The sequence below is a fragment of the Numida meleagris genome, chromosome 1 (assembly GCF_002078875.1).
Source record: "Numida meleagris isolate 19003 breed g44 Domestic line chromosome 1, NumMel1.0, whole genome shotgun sequence".
NCBI classification, from domain to species: domain Eukaryota; kingdom Metazoa; phylum Chordata; class Aves; order Galliformes; family Numididae; genus Numida; species Numida meleagris.
Genome location: NC_034409.1, coordinates 60,360,211 through 60,378,476, shown reverse-complemented (window position 1 = coordinate 60,378,476; position 18,266 = coordinate 60,360,211). Strand labels below are relative to the sequence as shown.

General features: G+C 48.1%; 1 protein-coding gene across 5 annotated transcripts; it reads right to left on the bottom strand.

Annotated features, from left to right (window-relative positions):
• On the bottom strand, nt 329–17,405 carry FAM60A (family with sequence similarity 60 member A). Of its 5 annotated transcripts, XM_021389183.1 has the most exons (7): nt 17,296–17,405; nt 16,526–16,626; nt 8,505–8,652; nt 6,522–6,621; nt 5,120–5,246; nt 3,531–3,681; nt 329–2,653 (listed from the first exon to the last, which is right to left on the bottom strand). In XM_021389183.1, the coding sequence occupies exons 1-7, from the start codon at nt 17,388–17,390 to the stop codon at nt 2,491–2,493; spliced, it is 885 nt and encodes a 294-aa protein (XP_021244858.1). In that variant the 5' UTR covers nt 17,391–17,405; the 3' UTR covers nt 329–2,490. The 5 variants fall into 5 exon arrangements, with proteins under 5 accessions (XP_021244858.1, XP_021244868.1, XP_021244879.1 ...); XM_021389193.1 differs by lacking the exons at nt 16,526–16,626; nt 17,296–17,405 and adding an exon at nt 15,956–16,100; XM_021389204.1 differs by lacking the exons at nt 16,526–16,626; nt 17,296–17,405 and adding an exon at nt 15,956–16,097 and having other exon boundaries at nt 8,505–8,655.

Below are 18,266 nucleotides of genomic sequence, written 5' to 3'. Positions count from 1 at the left end.
TGAGCTGTCAGACAGCAAGCCCCTGGAGAACACCAGACAGCACCACCCATTTCCAGAAAAGGAATGGCTGTTACACAGTGCAGTGCTCAGGGACAGCTGGAGAATTCTGCCCTGAGGCAGCTATCCGCCACAATAAGCACTGTATCCTTCCCCTGCTCTGCTCCCCTTCCTAAATTAAATAGAAAATGACTTGTTGCAAAGAAGAGAGTTGTCTCCCCTTCCCTCCTCCAAAAAAGAAAGCTTTGAAGTCTTGTTCAAATAGACAAATGGATGCATGGGCTGGTTCAAACACTAAGCTTAATTATGTGGACAGTTAAATAAATAGGAGTTCATTTTCTAAATAAGTCTAAATTTATTCATAACCCTAGTAAAAAAAGTTTGGATTACAAGTGTCTGAACAGTATAAAAGTACAAAACAGGTTCCATAGATTTCTAATACATTAATACAAAGTGCATGACTACATACAGTTCATTCTGCATTACTACCAGGAATGGAACAGGTGGGAGGGAGTGGGGGAAGCAGTTGGCAGTTGAAATCTAGCAATAAATAAATAAATACAGAAGAGATGATCCGTATCAGAGCACAACCTACCATCAATACTGCAGCCTCAGGTGTACAGAATTACTGATGCTGAAAACACAAACTCCAACAGAAGCAGGTGTCTGCAAAAAATAGCTCGTACTCTTGCTCAAGCCCTTATCAGACATGATCAATTAGGCAGTTATAAAAGTAAATATCCACTCATTTGGTTGCAGATGAAAAGCAAGGCATGTAGCTTTGTCTTCCCTTTTGAATCTCAGAGAGTTTGGGAAAAAAAAACAACACAATAAAAGAGCAATGAAAGCTATAAGATGTAAGGCTGTGATAAGTCAAAGCCTTCTTCTGATGTCCTCTCCTCAGAGGCTGGGCTACCCAACAGAAGGAAGAAAGGAAAGAACAGCTTTGAGGGAGGAGGCTCCTCTTAAATCCTGCATATCCTTTCCTACCTATATTTTCATTTGCTAACTATTCCCATTTCAGGAAGTGAGATTACACAGAAATCCAGTCCTAAGCCCTACCCACCAAAGTTTTATACCGATGACTCACACAAAAAGGAAAGCTTGTAGCATCCATTGCAGAACATCCCAAAAGAGTAAAAAGAAAAATCCCTTCCCTCCCCCCAAAGCAAACAAAGAAAGCATAATTCCCAAGTTACACAAATTAAACCTTCATAAAGGAACATGAATCAATAGGGAACTAAAACTGCAGCACACTCTTCCAGGAAGCTGCTTTCACCCTAAAGGCAAAGTGGAGTTTGAAGGAACATCGCACTGGTTTGCACACAAGTTCAGCTGGCAATCTGTGGAAGAAACAGTATCTTTTGATCATGTATGCAAACAGAGCTGCCTCTATTCAGCACAGCACCAATCCTAATAGAAGTCCAGTATTCACAAAAGCCTCGATCTGCTGGTGAGAAGCTGCGGGGCTCCAAAACAGACACCGTGAATCCAAACCACAGGTTGGAATCAGATTGTGTCCCCGGACCTGAGCCTAACTTGCTTAGCAAGTGGCTTGGTTCTATATCAAGCCTGAAACCAGCAAGAAGTCTTTTTTTGTGGTCACATTTCAGCTGCACTGGGCCAAGAGACCAGCAGATATCTGGTTTGGGCCATCGTCTACACCTAACTTGGGCATTGGGTTGTTTTCTTGGTCCTCCTCTAATCACCAGTCAGCTACTACACAAAGCCCAGAGGGTCTGCTGCTAGGTTAAAAAAAAAAGTCTCCCATTCATTTCACTGTATTCAGTTCTTAGGCAAGTCCTCCTCCTCCCCTCCTAGCTAAGAAGGGAAGTGCTCCTACCCCTTCCCTAAGAGCATGTGTTGTTGGGAGGCTTTCTCAGATAACTATCACTTACAGTAGAGATGTTTGTAGTTAACAGTCTGTCACATATCTGTCTTTCTTACAATGTCAGTAGTATAGGGTGAGATCTCCACACCTTCAAAATATATATATTTATACAACTAGAGAGGTGACAACATTTATATGTATTAGTTCATCTCATACATGTCTAAGAATGAAATATTTTCTTGGGGATTTAAGGGAGGTTACCAACCAACTTAAAAAAAAAAGTAAAAACCCTTACAACCACTGCTTACAACCACTGCTTCTTTCAATACAGAAAGATGAACTACATATACTTTAATATACAAAACCCCATCCTCAAGTTCACTTGTGAAGGGAGTGGGAGGGAAAGATTAGAGGGACAACCTTGCAGCAGCATTCAGCTTCACTAAGTGTTCCATAGCATCTTAAATATTATGTACAGTCTTTCTGAAAGGATACAAACTAGCTTCAGAGTTTGTGGAATTGTAGCAGTAAAACCCAAAACAATTCTAGGGAATAGTCTTTTGGCAGCATAGCAGGTGTCCAATGTGAACAGAGTCACTTTTCTAGTATTTTTTCCAGAGAATAAGAGGATCTGTATAACTGTCTGCAGCTCTCCAAGGAAGTCACCACTCCTCTTGGGTGGAGATTGCTGGAGATTGTGGTCCTTCTTGTTCTGGCTTCTCAGTGGCAGACTTTTTATTGCTACAGCAAGGTTTGAAGAGATGAGTGTCTATGAGGACTTCCCCAAAACGCCCTTTGTAAATAATTCCACAGCAGACCTTTTGCCTGAAAGAAATGGCAAGGAGAGATGCAGATAGTTTGTGACACTGATTCCTGGAGCATCGGCATTGTTAGGCTATGTTAGGAGGGACAAGGCTGTCCAGAGAGAGAAAGCAAATCAATGTCTAAATTCACATCATCATTTTGGGGAAGGAAGAACAAAACAAAACACAATAAGAGCACCACTAAAAAAAAAAACAAGCAAACAAATAAAGCCATACATGCAAAGAAACCTCATGCCTGTATAAAACCAAGTCTCCCATTTTGCTTCCCAGAGAAATTTCAGATACACAGCTATCTAGGCTAAACTAACCTTGACAACAACGCATTTAAAAACACTATTTGAGAGGAGGCAGCAAAGTCACAACGATTTCAATACAGCAATTAGCTAAACAAGGGATTAATGTGTCACAACACATAATAAAAGAAAACAAACCCATTAGCTCCCAGAAAATCTTGTGCTTCCTCCCACATTTTTTAAAAATGACCACCATCACAGGTCAACCAAATTTAATGCTATGTTTTGCTGTCAAACTAAAAGTAACCTGTTTACATGGTAACACATCACATCTACAGAGCACAGTTTTAAGACAAGACAGTGACGCTCAGAGTACTGTTACTCCCAAAAATGTAAGAACATTTCTCCAGATAGCGCATTAGTGTTTAGGAACTGGAGGAAGATAGGGGGACAAGTCTTGAACACATAATGTTCCTTTCCAATAAAAGACATTGTAGAATACTCAGTGACTTAAATGATCATTTGTCTCTAACACAAGTTCGGCAGCAGCAGCAGCACCCTGCAAGCTCCTGAGGAAGAAGCCTTGATCACTGAATATGAAACAAACTGCTGTCTGTGCAAAGTACATTATCTGTTTCATTTTACCTTTTCCAATACGTGAGATCTAGAAAGGAAAAAACTGGTGTTCTGCTGGACCCAGCACTCATCTCTGTGTCAGAGCCCTCGTCAGACTGGTTGCTGTAACAGGGGGATTGAGCTGGGGAGGCACTTGAAGTGGTGCTGTGGGCATCAGAGTCTGCAGTGGGGGAAGAATAAATGCAAGAATTAGGACATGCAGCAACCCATCCTTTTCCTCACTTCAGAAGGTCACACGCAGATGGGAACCAGAGAGAAAGACTTTTACAATTAACAAGAAAAGCCTAACAGTAACCCATTTTTCACACTTGCCCCTGCCTACTTCAAAAGATCCTTGAAAGAACATCTGTCATCATTTGGGAGACTAGAGCGTGTCCCTGTGTGTGAAGGACTGCAAAGAGGTTCAGGGTCAGTGTCCCTAGCTCTCAAATGCAGCCTGCGCAGCATGCTACACTTCAGACACGATCCTGGTTCCTCTCTGTAATCACTGAAACACTGTTGAAGTTGGTCAGGATCTTTGCTTCAGATCCAGCCCTTCACTGCAAATCTCCTTTCTCACTCATTAATTTAAAATCCTGCAAAGCTCTTCTGATTAGTGCAATGGATTAGGTAGTATAAAGCTCTAGCTGGGGCAAAACTGTGAGCGATGAACTCCAGGTATGCAGACGCACATCTAAATAGAGGTACTGCTAGCTTCCTTTTTAATTGTCTTTACTGCCTACAGTAACACAATTAATAAGAATTAACTGTAGCATGCTGGATGAGTAGATAAAAGCTCCTTGGGTCAGGGCCTTCACTGGTTCTTCAGAGAGCGCTTCCTTCAGGTCAGGTAGAAGGATGGAAAACATAGAAAAGACCAAGACAGCAACAGTTAAGAAGCTGAAAGATTTGCTATAGAGGAAAAAACCTAGATTGCTGACATATATTTAGAGCATTACTGACAGATGGCTTTGTTGGGAAGCTATGAATCCATATCTATTTGAGAGTCTAAGTGCGAGTGGAAAGAAATCACCGAGGCTGGCAGAAGAAGGTGTAAGGAATCTGTACAGAGGAACATGGCAGGAACTTATGGAGTGAGTATGTAGGCTGGGGGGGGCAGAACACAGACGGGCTAAATAGAAAGCCTAGGTTGAAAACCTACATGGAAGAAAAAGATTGATAGCGGTATCAGCAGAGCAGCCTTTCTTGAGAAGAGAGAGAGAGTTTTCCTATCATAGCATGTTAATGAGAGCAGGGGGAAATCTCTTTCAACTTCAATGAGAGCTTTGCCCAAGAAGTTCTTCCAATATATATGTCACTTAAACGTGGGATATAAGCTGCAATTGCCTACTCCTTCCAGCCCTGCTTCTAACCTCTCCTTGCCACTTCTCCACCTGACAAACCAACCCCCTTCAGACACTCACCCTGCACACAAAGTCTCCCCTTTCATTCCGCCCCCTCCCCAGGCACACTGAGAACAAGAGGTTACAGGAACAGAGAACGCCTAAATGTGTGAGAGTACAACTGAACCCAGGAGGTGACTCAGGGTGGACACTTAGCAGGAAGCTATTTTAGGGCAGGCCAAAGTTTATAATCAAAATCTGTTTGGATCTACTTACTGTGCCGCTTGAATTCTTTTTGCAGCTTGCTGATTTGATTGCTCTTTATTCTGCTTCCAGAGAGAGTTTTCATTTTCTTTGGTTTCAGTGTTGTTTTCAGACTGGGTCCAGCCCTGGCATCTACCACCTACAACACAGAAAACACACAGTGCTCCTGAATTATGCCCAGATACCGCCTTTGTTAAGATGTATGCACTGATTTAGCTCAAAGTGCTCATAGAATCATTAAAGTTGGAAAAGACCACTAAGATCACCCAGTCCAACCGTCAGCCCATCCCCACCGTGCCCACTAACCATGTCCCTCAGTGCCACATCCACACGGTTCTTGAACACCTCCAGCAACAGAGGACTACCACCTCCCTGGGCAGCCTGTTCCAATGCATCACCACCACTGCCTCTGAGAAGAAATGTTTCCTAATATCCAACCCGATCCTCGCCTGGCACAACTTAAACTCATTTCCTCTTGTTCTAAGGCTGTTACCTGGAAGAAGAGACCAACCCCACCTCGCTACAACCTCCTTCCAGGGAGTTGTAGAGACACTCAAAAACAGCCTAGTTAAACCAAGGCAGTTCTGTGCACTTACACTTATATTTCACTTAAATCTGGTTTATAAGAGGCTGAGTCTATATAAAAAGAAGGCAAACCAGTTTCAAAAGCACATTCAACTAAACTTATGCCTTCTTCCTATTTTGACAGATTCAGTTTAGTAGGCAATGGTTGTTTACACCTATAGAGGCTCAATCAAAAGAGTGACAACTGAGCATTTGCCCTAGAGTTTTTTTTTGTTTGTTTAAATCATTAATTTAACTTCTGAATAAAGCTAGTGCTAGTAACAATCATAGTTCTGGATCCTGTTCTCACCAAGCCTTCCTGAATAAATATTATTACATACACAAAGAATCCTTATCATCTTACCAGCCCTAGGCTCAAACTAAATTAGATAGATCAAAACAGAACATATGAGTAGGAATAGCTGCAAGATATTAGTCCTTAATTATCTGATTAAACCACATTGATTTGTGTGTTGCTCAAGCAAGTCACCTTGCTTGTTCAAGCTATTAAAAAAAAAGCAACCAATTTTGGACAGAGGCCAAATCTGTGATGTTTTGAGTGTCATTAGAGACTTCTGGACAAAGTTATGAGCTTGTGAAAACAAGGAATTACAAGGAAGGTTAGTCTGCAACTCCATCCGTGGCTTGCACAATCACTATTTGCACATAAGTCCAACAAAGATCGGAAATATTCCAGGCAAGTTTTAGAAATGCTGGGGGTAAGACGGGAAAGAGTGCAGGAAATAGAAACCCCCAAGCCCTTGCCAGTGCCTCCCCTCTGATGTAGGATGGACTGAAGTAGAAGACAAGTTAGTTTTGGGGCAGGGGAGAAACAGATAAATCAACTAACGTGATTCCAGTTTTTTTTGGATCCTGCTGGCAATTTTTTCCATCTTTTCACCAAAAGGACACAGGCGTTGCAAATGTCTCCTGAGCGGGCCTCGTGGAGCCTGGTAAGAATGAAAAGCAAAAATCACTTTATAACAATTAATAAAAGCAATAATACGATAACAGTCAGAAGCACAAAGAACAGGGTTCTCAAGTTCTGATTTTCAGGCATGACAGTTAATCTGGGGTGCTCAATCAGTGCCATCTGAAGACCAGGTCTCACTTTCAGAAAACATTACTGCATGCACAAATAAAAGGCACTGAAATTTACCACCAGAAGGAGGCTAAAAAACCCAGCCCCATTACCTTCTGTTGTTTATATTTTGTTTGTCTTGTTTTTCTTTTAAACCACAGCTCCAGTGATTGGGCTGATTTGATTGGAGAAGGAATAATCCTATTCCTTGAGTGTACGTGGGGGGGGAACAAAACTCTGAGATCTGACAAAAGCTTATTCAGCTCTTAGCTTTCTCACAGGGTTTCAAGGATGAGTAACAAATACCATCCAACACACTGCTGCATACATGCAGGATAGAGTTTCAGAAGCAGTAGTCACTGGAGCAACAGCAATACTTGCTTCCTTCTAACAAGCTTTCTTCAGAAACCATCTCTACAGCTAATCCTCACTAAAAGAATCCACACTAAAGGGGGACACACCGTCAGGTTTTCCAGCTATTTAAATGAGAGGACTTTGAAGCATGTACAGATGAATGGAGCAGGCTCAGATAAGCCCTTATTTGTTCAGAGTTAAGACTGCATTTTTCACCTTGGCAAACATATTTCAGATAGCACTAGACCAAAACCCCCAGTATTCTGCAAGCTTCTTTACTGCCATTTATATAAAAAAAGCAATGGGCCTTCACAGTCTTTCCACTGCCAAGGCCAGCAGCCAAGAATTATGACAGCAAAAACTGTCAGTATCAGATTTATGAACAAAAATCCACGGTCAATACAAAGCACTATAAAACCATACATGAAAGGAGTGTTTCTAGAAGGAGGAGGTGGGGGAGAAGGAAAGAGACAAGGTAAAGACTCACAAAGACTGCAAAGATTTGCCCACATGAAGTTAAATGCTTGAGACAAGAGAAGCAATACTGATAAAACACGTGCAGTTTTTAAACAGTGTAGGTAAATTTGACTTTGGCCTAAGATTTTGATGAGAGTCAATCCAATGACACTGGAAGGAAAAAAGCTCAAGATATCGACAATGTATTCTTCCTGGGAAAATAATTTTGTGGAAAACTACAGCATAAACAGTAGAAGCTACTTATTTTGAAGTTTTAGTGAGGTAATCAGAAGAATTTGCCTTGTTGACAAGTCGATGACACATATTTAGACAAAACTCCAAAGTTTCAAAAAGTTAGAAGACCACAGCAGCTGGTAAAAGAATTCACTGCCATTTAGTTTTTCTTACTGATGCTTCCAAACAACATTAGTCACAACTTTGATTAATTGGAAAGTTGATTAATTAATTCTCACTCTTCATCAGAGTGGTCTCCAATGAGAATTTTTAATAACATATCAGTAAGCTTATCTGAGCAACAGCACCAATAGCCAAAACAAAGTACAAGCTTTGTCTAATGTCCTTGAATCTCCAGAATGACCAAAAGCCTCCACGGATCCTTGCTGCCTTCCACCCTCCGCAGGGATTTACACCTCTAAGGAACAAGACTAAGTCACTGCACACACTGTGAGGGTGAGAAGGAATTGGCCAGAGCCTTCAATGCTGTCATCCGCCGCAGTTCTCACGAGCAGCCACAGCAGACTGATAACCCAGCAGTGCCGCACAGAGCAGCAGAGGAATGAGTTCCACAGTGGCACAGCTGCAAGGAGGCTGGTGCCTTCCCCAACACCTTCCCAAGCCAACCTCATCTGACAGCACATCAGGTGTGCAGCATGGAGATCAACACCCTGACCGATGCAGAGTTGACTGAAGGAAGAGTCTTACCCAAAACAGTTCTGGAAATCCTTTTCATAGCGTTTACTGTCAGTGAAACGAGAGCTGGAAGACTTAGCTCTGCAAATACAGCAGCCCTCTATACTCCGGTACATCTTCGGTTTGTGAAAGCCAAACATCTTTTCCTCCCAGCTGTAGCCTGCTGAAACAAACAGGAACTGGTGTTACTTATCACTTTTTAGATACTGAAAGAAAAACCTGTTCGATTCACTAGGCAAACCAACACTGGGCTGTAATTCAGGACAGATAAGAGCACTGGCCTAACCTATCTTGTATTGCTTCCGAAGAGCAGATGCACCTAATCCACACTTTATTATCTTACAGAAGAGTGAACAGCAGCTGGAATATCAAGCAATATCCATTGCGAGAAGCACACTGACTGCACAGTTCTCCTCCAAGGGCACACCTAAAACAGCAGCATAACCCAGAGGTGCAGATGCAGAGAAGGAAAACTGTCCGTGTACCAGCAGCGAAGCGGGCCGCAGGACAAGCCGTGCCAACCCGCCCCGGCCCCAGGTCACAGCAACCAGGCTGTCATCATCAGCCACCCTCGCTGCAAACCCGCCTTGCTGAAAGCGAGTAGGAGTCACTTCAAAGGAGCTGCAGCCATACCTCCAGGCTGTGGGGCAGACATACCTGAAAAGCCGCTCTAAGAGCGGCGGGGTGGAGCCCCCAGTCCTCAGTGGCTGTGTCTGGAGCATAGCACCCAGAAGCTCATCCTGACAGCCAGGCCCAGGCGAGCGGCCTCCACAGCATCAAAAGCTCTTACCCACACACACTGCCATGAAGGGCACCCCACTGCCCAGGCTCAGAAAGGTCTCCTCATCCTCGGCCTAAGGTGCTCTGCAGTGCAGCATGCCTTCAGGCCCAGCCTGAGAGGCTGCCAGAGGGCAGAGCTCTCAGAGAGCACCAAAAAAACCAGAGTGAAGCAGGTGCTTTCCTGGTGCAGGGCCAGGATGTGCATGAAGGCCTTGATGGCCACATGCTGCACAGCACATTTATGTCAGGGCCACGCAGGGACTACTCCAAGAACGGACTGTGGTGTGCCCAGCCAACCCCGTGCTGTAGCAAGGCCTCTGCCACTCGTCATCCATCATATGCAAACTGCTCAGAGGGGACAGCCCACCAGTGACAGGAAGCTCCCCGAGAACAGGCTTCCACCACTGAGAACTTCTGCTTTTAAGAACTGAAAGGAGACAGAGCCATGCAAATAACGCACAGTTTTCTCCCTTCCTCTAACAAAACGGTCAAGCCTCATAGAAGCTAACAAAAAAACAGACTTCTCCGCACCACATCAATTGAGAGGTCTGGTGGCTCGGGGAGGGCTTTTTGGAGAGTATCTCCACCCCATGTGGGAGAACCTGGTCAGTGGGAACTCCCAGCCACCTCGCAGGCCCAGGGACTGCCATGCCCCAGTAAACCCAGCTCAGTCACTGGGGAATGCAGGTGGCACACGGCCTGTACCCAGATCTTCACAGGACAAGGGGAAGACTTACATGCTTCCATGAAATGACTATACCTAGCATCACACTTACCTTACTGACAGATAGGGGCTATGTGTAGGGATAAGTACCCTGTGCATTTTTGCAGGATCACAGCAACATTCAGTGAATCAACCGCCCAGGCCTGGACACAGTCCTCCATATGGACTAACTCCAGCAGTACCTCCACCCCACAGGGGAAGATGAGGACAAAGGCCCAAGGCTCCCAGGCAGCAAAGGACAACAGAAATTTGAAGAGGAAAAAAAAAACATTCACTGTGCCCAAACCCCTTGCAGAGGGAAGGTAAGGGACTTGGCACAAGCACAATGCTGAAGAGATCCTTCAGGTTCAAGAAAAAGATGCGGGGGATGCTTTTCCTTTCAACCTAGGTTAGCGCATGGCTGTTTGGCACACGTTTGAAGCGCTGGACTCCTTTGTGCATGTTTGCAGCACAAGCTCATCTCAAGCCAGGTTCTCCCAAGGACGGCTACTGCACACAGCCAGCAACATCACCCCAAATGCTTCCTATGAGACTCATTGCTCCCCCTATTAGCACAGCACTGGCCAGGAGATTCAATTAGTATTCCTGGACTGTCAAGACAAATAAACAAAGGAGTGTTTAGGCAGACACCTAAAAGTATGTATTTTGCTTCTCGGCATCCAGCACAGCCCTTCAGATGGGTGTCTCTCAAGGATACCATGTTTAACAAGCCTCTTGAGACCCAGCAGCACAGCACCTTCATCTGGGAATTTCTAGCTACCAAACAGTGATTTTAATTATAGGACTACCTTAATCTGTGATTTGGTGCTTTTCTTTAGAAAGACAAGGGATAACTGCAGACACGAGGTTCATTAGAGCTATAAAACTTAAGCAGCAAGAGCATCTCAGTTGTTACAGGGCAAAACAGGGAACTGATCTCTGCTATTTGATTCATTTTCTAACCCAGTTTCTCCCAGAAATCCAGACATGGATAAGACACTCTCTGCCACCAGCTGGTATTTATATCACAGTAGAATAAGATGCATGTTTTACAATTAATGTTCTGGCAAAGGCTGGCATCAGACATATATATTCTAAAAATATTTTGTTTTGCATCATTGCTGCCGTTCTCACAAGAGCAGACTCTCAACGCAGTCTTTCAATGGAAAGGAAACTAGTGCCATCTGTTTCCCACTTGATGAATGGTCAGTAACGGTATTACCATATATCATGCCTAAATGGGGAAAAGCTAGTAGCAAAACCACAAGTAGAACACATTTCTCTGACAAGTACAGTTGTAAATAGAGGGCGTCAGCCCAGTTCCACATTTAATCCTAACCAGTCGCCATTCGACCATTATGCACTAAATATTCTGCCAGCTGCAGAGCTCAGCAGCTAATGCAGACTGTGTTTAAGTCTACAAGTACTTATCAATGCCACTAAACTTAAAGCGCTCCATCTCCTCAACTTCCATTCTAAACCACAACTGTCTGTCTAGTGCTGGAGTTGACACTGCTTCTCTATAGACTTGGGTGTAGTTAGAAGGACACGTGACTGGGCCATTTAAAAGGTTTAACTGAAAGCTCTGCAATGTAGATCTCAAATTAGAACCAGAGAGCTAGTTAGATTTTCCAGTTGGTGTAACACAGGCTAGCTTTCCTATTATTGTAATGCCTGAATCAGCTATGGAAGTTTAACCATGTGAAATTTGGGGCAGATAAAAAGAAGCCAGGTGGGAATGCAGCTCCATAAAAGTTAAAAGCATCACGCAAGACAGTCTTGCCAAATTTAAACGAGTTATGTCTTTTAAATTAGCAGCTGCACAGAAGTGAAAGGGACCACTCACCAGCAAACAAACAAACAAACCCAAAAACCAGAAAACCTAGTGGAGCAGATTTATCAGCCTGCAGAACTGGAGGTTTACCTGCAACTATGTGGGGAACACTACTCCCTCAAGTCTGAGAAAGCAATCCTCATCTCTTGTCCCCCTGCAAACAGAGAAGCTGCTGTTCCCCCAAGTCCTGCATTAGCAACTCAAATGCAAGGTACAAGTTCTCTGTACCTCTGCCTTGACATTTTAGGAAGAGCAGAAAGCTCAGAGTCAAGCAGAGAACAGCAGAGTAGGTAGGGAAGAAAAACACACCCTGCTTATTACGTTTGTGAAAGGCTGGTACAAAGCAGCATGCATCACATGCGTCTGAGAATTATTTCATGATTCTGTTGCCTGTCAGGACTAGAAATTGGGACTCAGTTTTCTTTGCAAAATTTAATTTGATGATCTAAATTAAAAGGTATTGCTTCACATGCTCATTAAGATTTCAAGTCAAGGAAGAACTTCTGAACTTCTCAGATTAAGAAAAGCTGAGCCGCTTTCATTTGCCTTCCCAGATTCCTCTGCATTCTTCTTGATCACCCAAGAAGAATGAGAAATGTGTAATAATAGAGAGGAAGGAATTCCTAGAAGGCAGGCACGTCTCCCTTTGTAACACAATTATCAGGCCACTCAGAAGGAACACGCTCACCTGCTTCTCATGAAGCTGAAAGAAAACACTCCCCCGCGTTACAGGAGAGCCAAGGGATGCCAGTCTGACTACTCCATGACTCTCTTCTCCTGTCTCCTCACTCGGGCCTGGATCATTCATTCTCTGTGCCACCCAAAGCTTCCAGCACCTTGAAACTCAGAAAGGCTACACATACTCTGGCTTTTACATCGGCAAGTGCATACACCCAGGCACATGCACACACAGAAATAACACTTCTAGAGCTGCCTAGGGTGCTAGAAGCAGAGGGGCCTGCCTAGCTAATAACTCCTGGGCCTGCCTCTCTGCTGAAACAAATGGCTCTCTCTCTGCTGGAAATCAGCTGTACGACAGAAGAGCAGAGGACCAGAACTGTACCAGAGACTAAATGTAAACATAACTCCCAATTTACATACTCCAAAAAGAAACTTAGGAACAGAAGTTAAAATCAGACCACAGAAAACCACACTGATAGAAATTTATTTTTTAAGAACTCTGACATCTGTCCTTACAGCTCAAACCAGAGTGACCGATTTCCAGCAACCACAACCCTAGAATTTCACATACTGTACATTCGTGCTCCCTATATCCTCCTATTTTCCCTCTGCTTTCCTTCCTCTCTCTGCTCAAAACTTTACTGGGAGGAAAATGGTGTTTGGCCACCGCTACAGTCCAGGCACACCAGAATGAAGCAGCATCCTGCAGAGTTCTAACTTGATAAGCTCACCTAAAGCAGGAAAAGGTCAAACTACATCTTCAGGAATCTTTACTCTGCCAAAAATCAGCGAGCCAACTCTTACGCTGATACTATCTGCAGCCACTGTTGTGCAGCAGTGAAATCTCAGCGTAACAGTTGCAACTGGCAGCAACTCCCAGACAGCGCTGAAATTAAACCAGACCTTGCTTTTCCCTGTTTAAGACTCCCACAGTACTCAAGCTAGGTCACAGCCACCCTGAGTGAAGCTGGCAGGAGCCAAGCTGCAGAGGAGCCTGCTGACCTGCTGTTCTTCTATGGGAAATGCAAACCTGATCCATTTACACAAAGAGTGAAAGGCCGAGGTATCGGGCGTTCCTGCACACTGCTATGTGGTTACCGCTCCAGAAGGGATAGGCCAAAGCATGAAAACAGTAATCAGTAAGATTTGCATAAGGAAGAAAGAAATCCCAAACCTGCCCCACCTGCAGACATTCCATTTCCAAAGAGGACTTCCCCCGTGAAACTCCTATTGCAAAATTAAAACCACGCTCAGCTTAAGCAGAAGCCCCACGAGGAAAACCTGAGCTGCACTCAGGAGCTGCTGGATGAGTTCTGTCTGTGACACTTACCCGGGCACACTGCAGCTGTCAGACACTGCCAGCAATCACCTGCTGCTGGAAGAGCATCGCGGACACTTGGACCACAAGACACTAAACAGGTTTTATTATTTTCCTGAGAGGGCAACATGTCTGATGAGGACTGCAACAGAAATAGTAGCAGGATAGGTGAAGCGACTTCGCTAAGACACTTCCATATCTTTAAGTAGTACCAGCGGTCATTTCACGCAGACTTTGGACAGAGCACATTCTACAGAAATTCACAAGCTCATGAAATGGAGCCCCACCCCTACGTTGTGCTGAGCCACTCTGTTCCCAGCCCGGGCCGAGGGGCTGCTTCCTTCTGCCTCACAGCCCCAAGAGGGGCAGCTCTGGGACAGCAAGGGCTAGGAATTGGGGCTGCATGCATCACTCACCCCGAAGATGCAAGAGAAACTGCGTTGAGAATCAATGCAAAGCACTTTAGTGACGCAGACAGAGCTGTCCTGCACAAGCAAGGCAAACCATCACAGGGCTAATGCTGTTTATTGTAATCTGGGTGAACGCTCCGGCACTCTTAACATTTTCCTCTCCTAAGCAGCGAGCAGCGCTTTCTTCTGAAAGGGAGAGCTGCACACAGCCACGAGCTCGCACAGATTCCCCGGGCGGGAGAGAGCAGGGAGGAACTTCTCCCAGGAGCTGAGGAACTCACTCCCTGCTTCCCGCGGGAACGCAGCGCCACAACCCCCGAGGTGCGTCTGAATATCCCATGACTGCAGCTCGCTGCAGAGCCCCAGCCAGCAGGAACACCCGGGCGCTCCTAAGGAGTCGCCGGCACAAAGACCTCCAGAGCAGCGCAGCGCCCGCTCCAGCGCCGCAGGACTCGTGTCATCTCTTTATTTTAAGGAAACCGTGGACCACACAGGGAGATGGCCCCGCGCGGACCGCGGAGAAGGGGCTTTCCGTAGCACGTGCGCCGTGCGGGGCTGACAGCCCCACCTCGGGCGGCGAGCACGTGGTGGCCGTGTCCGAGCGCACGGCTCAGCCTCCGGCGCGGCAGCGGCCGTGCGGGGCACCCCCGCCCGCCCGACAAACACGCGCCGCGGGCACTCGGCGCGGCACCCCCCAACTTTTCGGGGTTTGCAGAAAGCGAGCGTGGAACGCGGGCCCCGGGCACGGCGGCGATCCCTTTAAATCCCGCAGCAGCGCGGACTCGCGCGAAGGGAAACGACAACTTCGGGTTCGTGAGAAGGAGACCGGCGGGGAGCACCAGGTTGGAAAACGGAGCGGACGAAGGAGGCGACGGCGCCGCGGCCCGCCCACAGCGGCGGGCTCGGGGCGCTCAGGGCCGCTTTCCGCTCCGCACCGCGTGGCACCGCGCGGGGCAGCGCCGCGCTCCGGCCGCGAACAAAGGCCCCCCCCCCTCCGGGCGGGCGGCCGACCGACCTACTTTCTGCCGCCCCGGGGCCAGGTGGGGCGGCCCCGAAGAGCCCGCGGCCGCCGGCGGGACCCGGGCGCGAGGAGCACGCGGTGCGGGGCGTTGTGCGGCAGCCGCCCCCCGGCCGGGCCGCTCGCGGCGCCCCCTCCCCACCCCCGGGCGGTGCGCGCGGGTTCCTCATGGCTCGGCCCTGACGTAATTCAAACATGGCAACAGTTGCACTTCAAAGCGCGGCGCGGGGCTCCGGGGGCACGGGCACTGCACGCGGGGGGGTTGAGGGGGGGGAAGGGGGCAGCGGCACGGCGCGGCCGAAGTTTCACCTCCCCCCGAAAGTCCCTCCCGACCCCCGCGAGCCGTTCCCCGCGCTCCGAGCCCCGGCTCGCCGGCAGCCCCGGCGCGGGCGGCACACGGCGGCCCTTTGTTTTCCCCCGGCCGGGCCGGGCTGCGTGCCGCCGGGATTCCGCCCCCGCCCCGGCAGCGCATGTCAGGGCCCCCCTAAGCCACAGGTGTGCGCGGCCGCACCTGCGCCAGGCACCGGGAGGCAGCGCCCGGCTCCGCTCACTGAACGCAAACCACCGCCTGCCCGGGGAAAGGATTTGGAAAAAAAAAAAAAAAAGAAGAAAAAAAGAGGCAAAAAAAATAACAACAGAAACTCCCAACCTTAAGTCTCCCGCTGCCTCTCGGCTGCACTTTTCTTCCCGTTCCCCCAGAGCGGGAGGAACTCACTCACCGCGCTCCCGCTCCTGCAGACCGGTCCCGCGCCGCGTGCCCCGTGCCGCGCCGTGCCCCGTGCGGCGCTCCCGCCGCCGCGCACCCTCCCCTCGCGCTCTGCCGCCAGCCCGTGCGGGCGCTCTCGCGGCCCCCCCCAGCTCCGCTCCGCTTCGCCCCGCCCCTCCGCTCGGCGCCCGCCGCTCTGCGCACGCGCCGTTCCCACGGCTCCATTCTCAACAATCGAGCCCTCTCGCTCGCGCGCCCCATTGTCCTTTTAAGGGAGAAAGGCGCGCGGGAAGCCTGGGACGAGGGAGGCGTCGCCCATTGTGACGGCGGCGGTGACTTCACGCACGCACGCACGCGGCCCGCTCCCCCGGCCCCGCCCCCGGCCTGCGGTGGGCGTGGCCCGACACCTGCCTCCCTGCGGCGGGGGCGGGGCCTCCGCGGCGCTTCCCTCCCGCCCCCGGAGCGCGGCGCGGGAGCCGCGGGGTACTGGCTCGGTCGCTGTTTACTTGCAAATCCCGGGCAATTCCGGGCCATTTCCTCCGCCGGTGCTATGCAAACACGGCCATCGAGGCGCATTCCTCACCGGTGTCCGGGCTTAGCTGCGAGCTTGTTGGCTTTTTGTTGTTTAAATGACCGGAGTTTCCGTCTTTCTTCGACACACAGTTAATCCCAGTCGCTTCCAACCTGTGGGACACAATGTACCTATTGCCAAACGTTCTCCCGGAATACATATGTAAAATTGTTGCTGAACTTCACTACTTCAGAGAAACCCACCGGCTCTCTCAGCAACTTTTGTTTGCTTGTTTATTGTTATTTGCCTCTTTCTTTTTTGGTCGGCAGAGTGATTCCCTCAATTTTTTTCCCCAGCGTTTTCACAGAATCAGAACCACAGAATGTCCCGAGTTGGAAGGGACCCACAGGGACCACCGAGCCCAAATCACGGCTCCACACAGCACCACCCAAAAACCAAACCCCGTGTCTGAGAGCGGTGCCCAAATGCCCCTTGAACTCTGGCACTTGGGGCCGTGCCCACTGCCCTGGTCAGCCTGTTCCATGCCCACCACCCTCTGGTGCAGAACCTGTCCCTAACCTCCAGCTGCCCCTCCCCTGACACAGCTCCGTGCCGTTCCCTGGGGCCCCGTCGCTGCCACCATTTTCCCTTTTTTCACTAAATCCATATTCTCCCTTTTTTTGTTGTTGTTTCTTCTCTACAGTCCTGAAGTCCCCTCAGCAGCATTCCTTTCAGCCCAGCGCCATCCCGTATGGTGTTTAAATTCCCATATGAGGCTGAGGTGGCACTTTCATGGAGCATCCTCCCAGGCATGGAACAACAAACAGCCTCTTGGTGCTCACCTGAACAAACCCAGCTCCTGGTGCCCTCCTCGACTGTGCTGCACAGCCCCAGGCCAGCTCCCAGTGGGCCCGGATCGCCTGCACACCAGGGTCATTTTCCTTACGCCTCAAATTTCAGCACAGTGGAGAACACAGGCTTCTAACCTGCAATAGTGAAAGCAGCTGAGAACACTCATCAGGGGAGGATTGTAGTTTTCAAGCATTCTGCTGCTCCCACCTGGGGTTGGGTGGCCCTCCCTGCCCTTGCAGGGGAAAACAAAAGTCCAAAGGCACAGGAGTCCAAAGAGCAAAACATAAAAGCATGGTACAGACCTTTCATTTTTGGCACATCTCCCATTTCCTTGAAGATCATAGAATCATAGAGTCGTTTGAGTTGGAAGGGACCTTTAAAGGCCATCTGGTCCAACCCCCCTGCCATGAACAGGGACACCCACAGGTAGATCATGTTGCTCAGAGCCCCGTCCAGCCTGACCTTGAGTGTCTCCAGGGATGGGGCATTCACCACCTCTCTGGGCAACCTGTTCCAGTGCCTCACCACCCTTACTGTAAAACTTTCTTCCTTACAACCAATCTAAATCTCTCCTGCTTTAGCTTGAAGCATTTGCTGATGGCATTGCGGAGCAGCTACTCTATAAATCGAGAATGGTTTATAAATAAAGGAAATTAAAAGTACTGAGATAGCTAATGGGCTTTCTTGGAGGTTTTTGGACCTCTGTCCCACAGCAAGCCCTGCAGCTTCAGCAGGACTCCGTGCCTGACCACACTGTGGGGAAAGCAAGGAGTCAAAAACAGCCTCAAACTCAGAGCAAGCCAAAAGAGTTTAATTTGGAAGGTGCAGCCATCTGAAACAGTGCATGCTTCCTTCTTTCTCTTTTTTTCTGAAGTGTGCCAGCGCTACAGGTAAAGCCTCATCTGTCAAGGCTCTTGTCTGTCCTGCTGTTGTGAAAAATTAAGTACCTCAATAAAGGAGG

Coding starts and splice junctions, on each gene's coding strand:
- FAM60A (XM_021389183.1), bottom strand. CDS start 17,390: ATGACCCTGGTGTGCAGGCGATCCGGGCCCACTGGGAGCTGGCCTGGG. Junction 16,627..17,295: donor CAGGAGCTGGGTTTGTTCAG/GTGAGCACCAAG, acceptor TGTGTCCCACAG/GTTGGAAGCGACTGGGATTA. Junction 3,682..5,119: donor AAAAGAATTCAAGCGGCACA/GTAAGTAGATCC, acceptor CCCCCACTGCAG/ACTCTGATGCCCACAGCACC.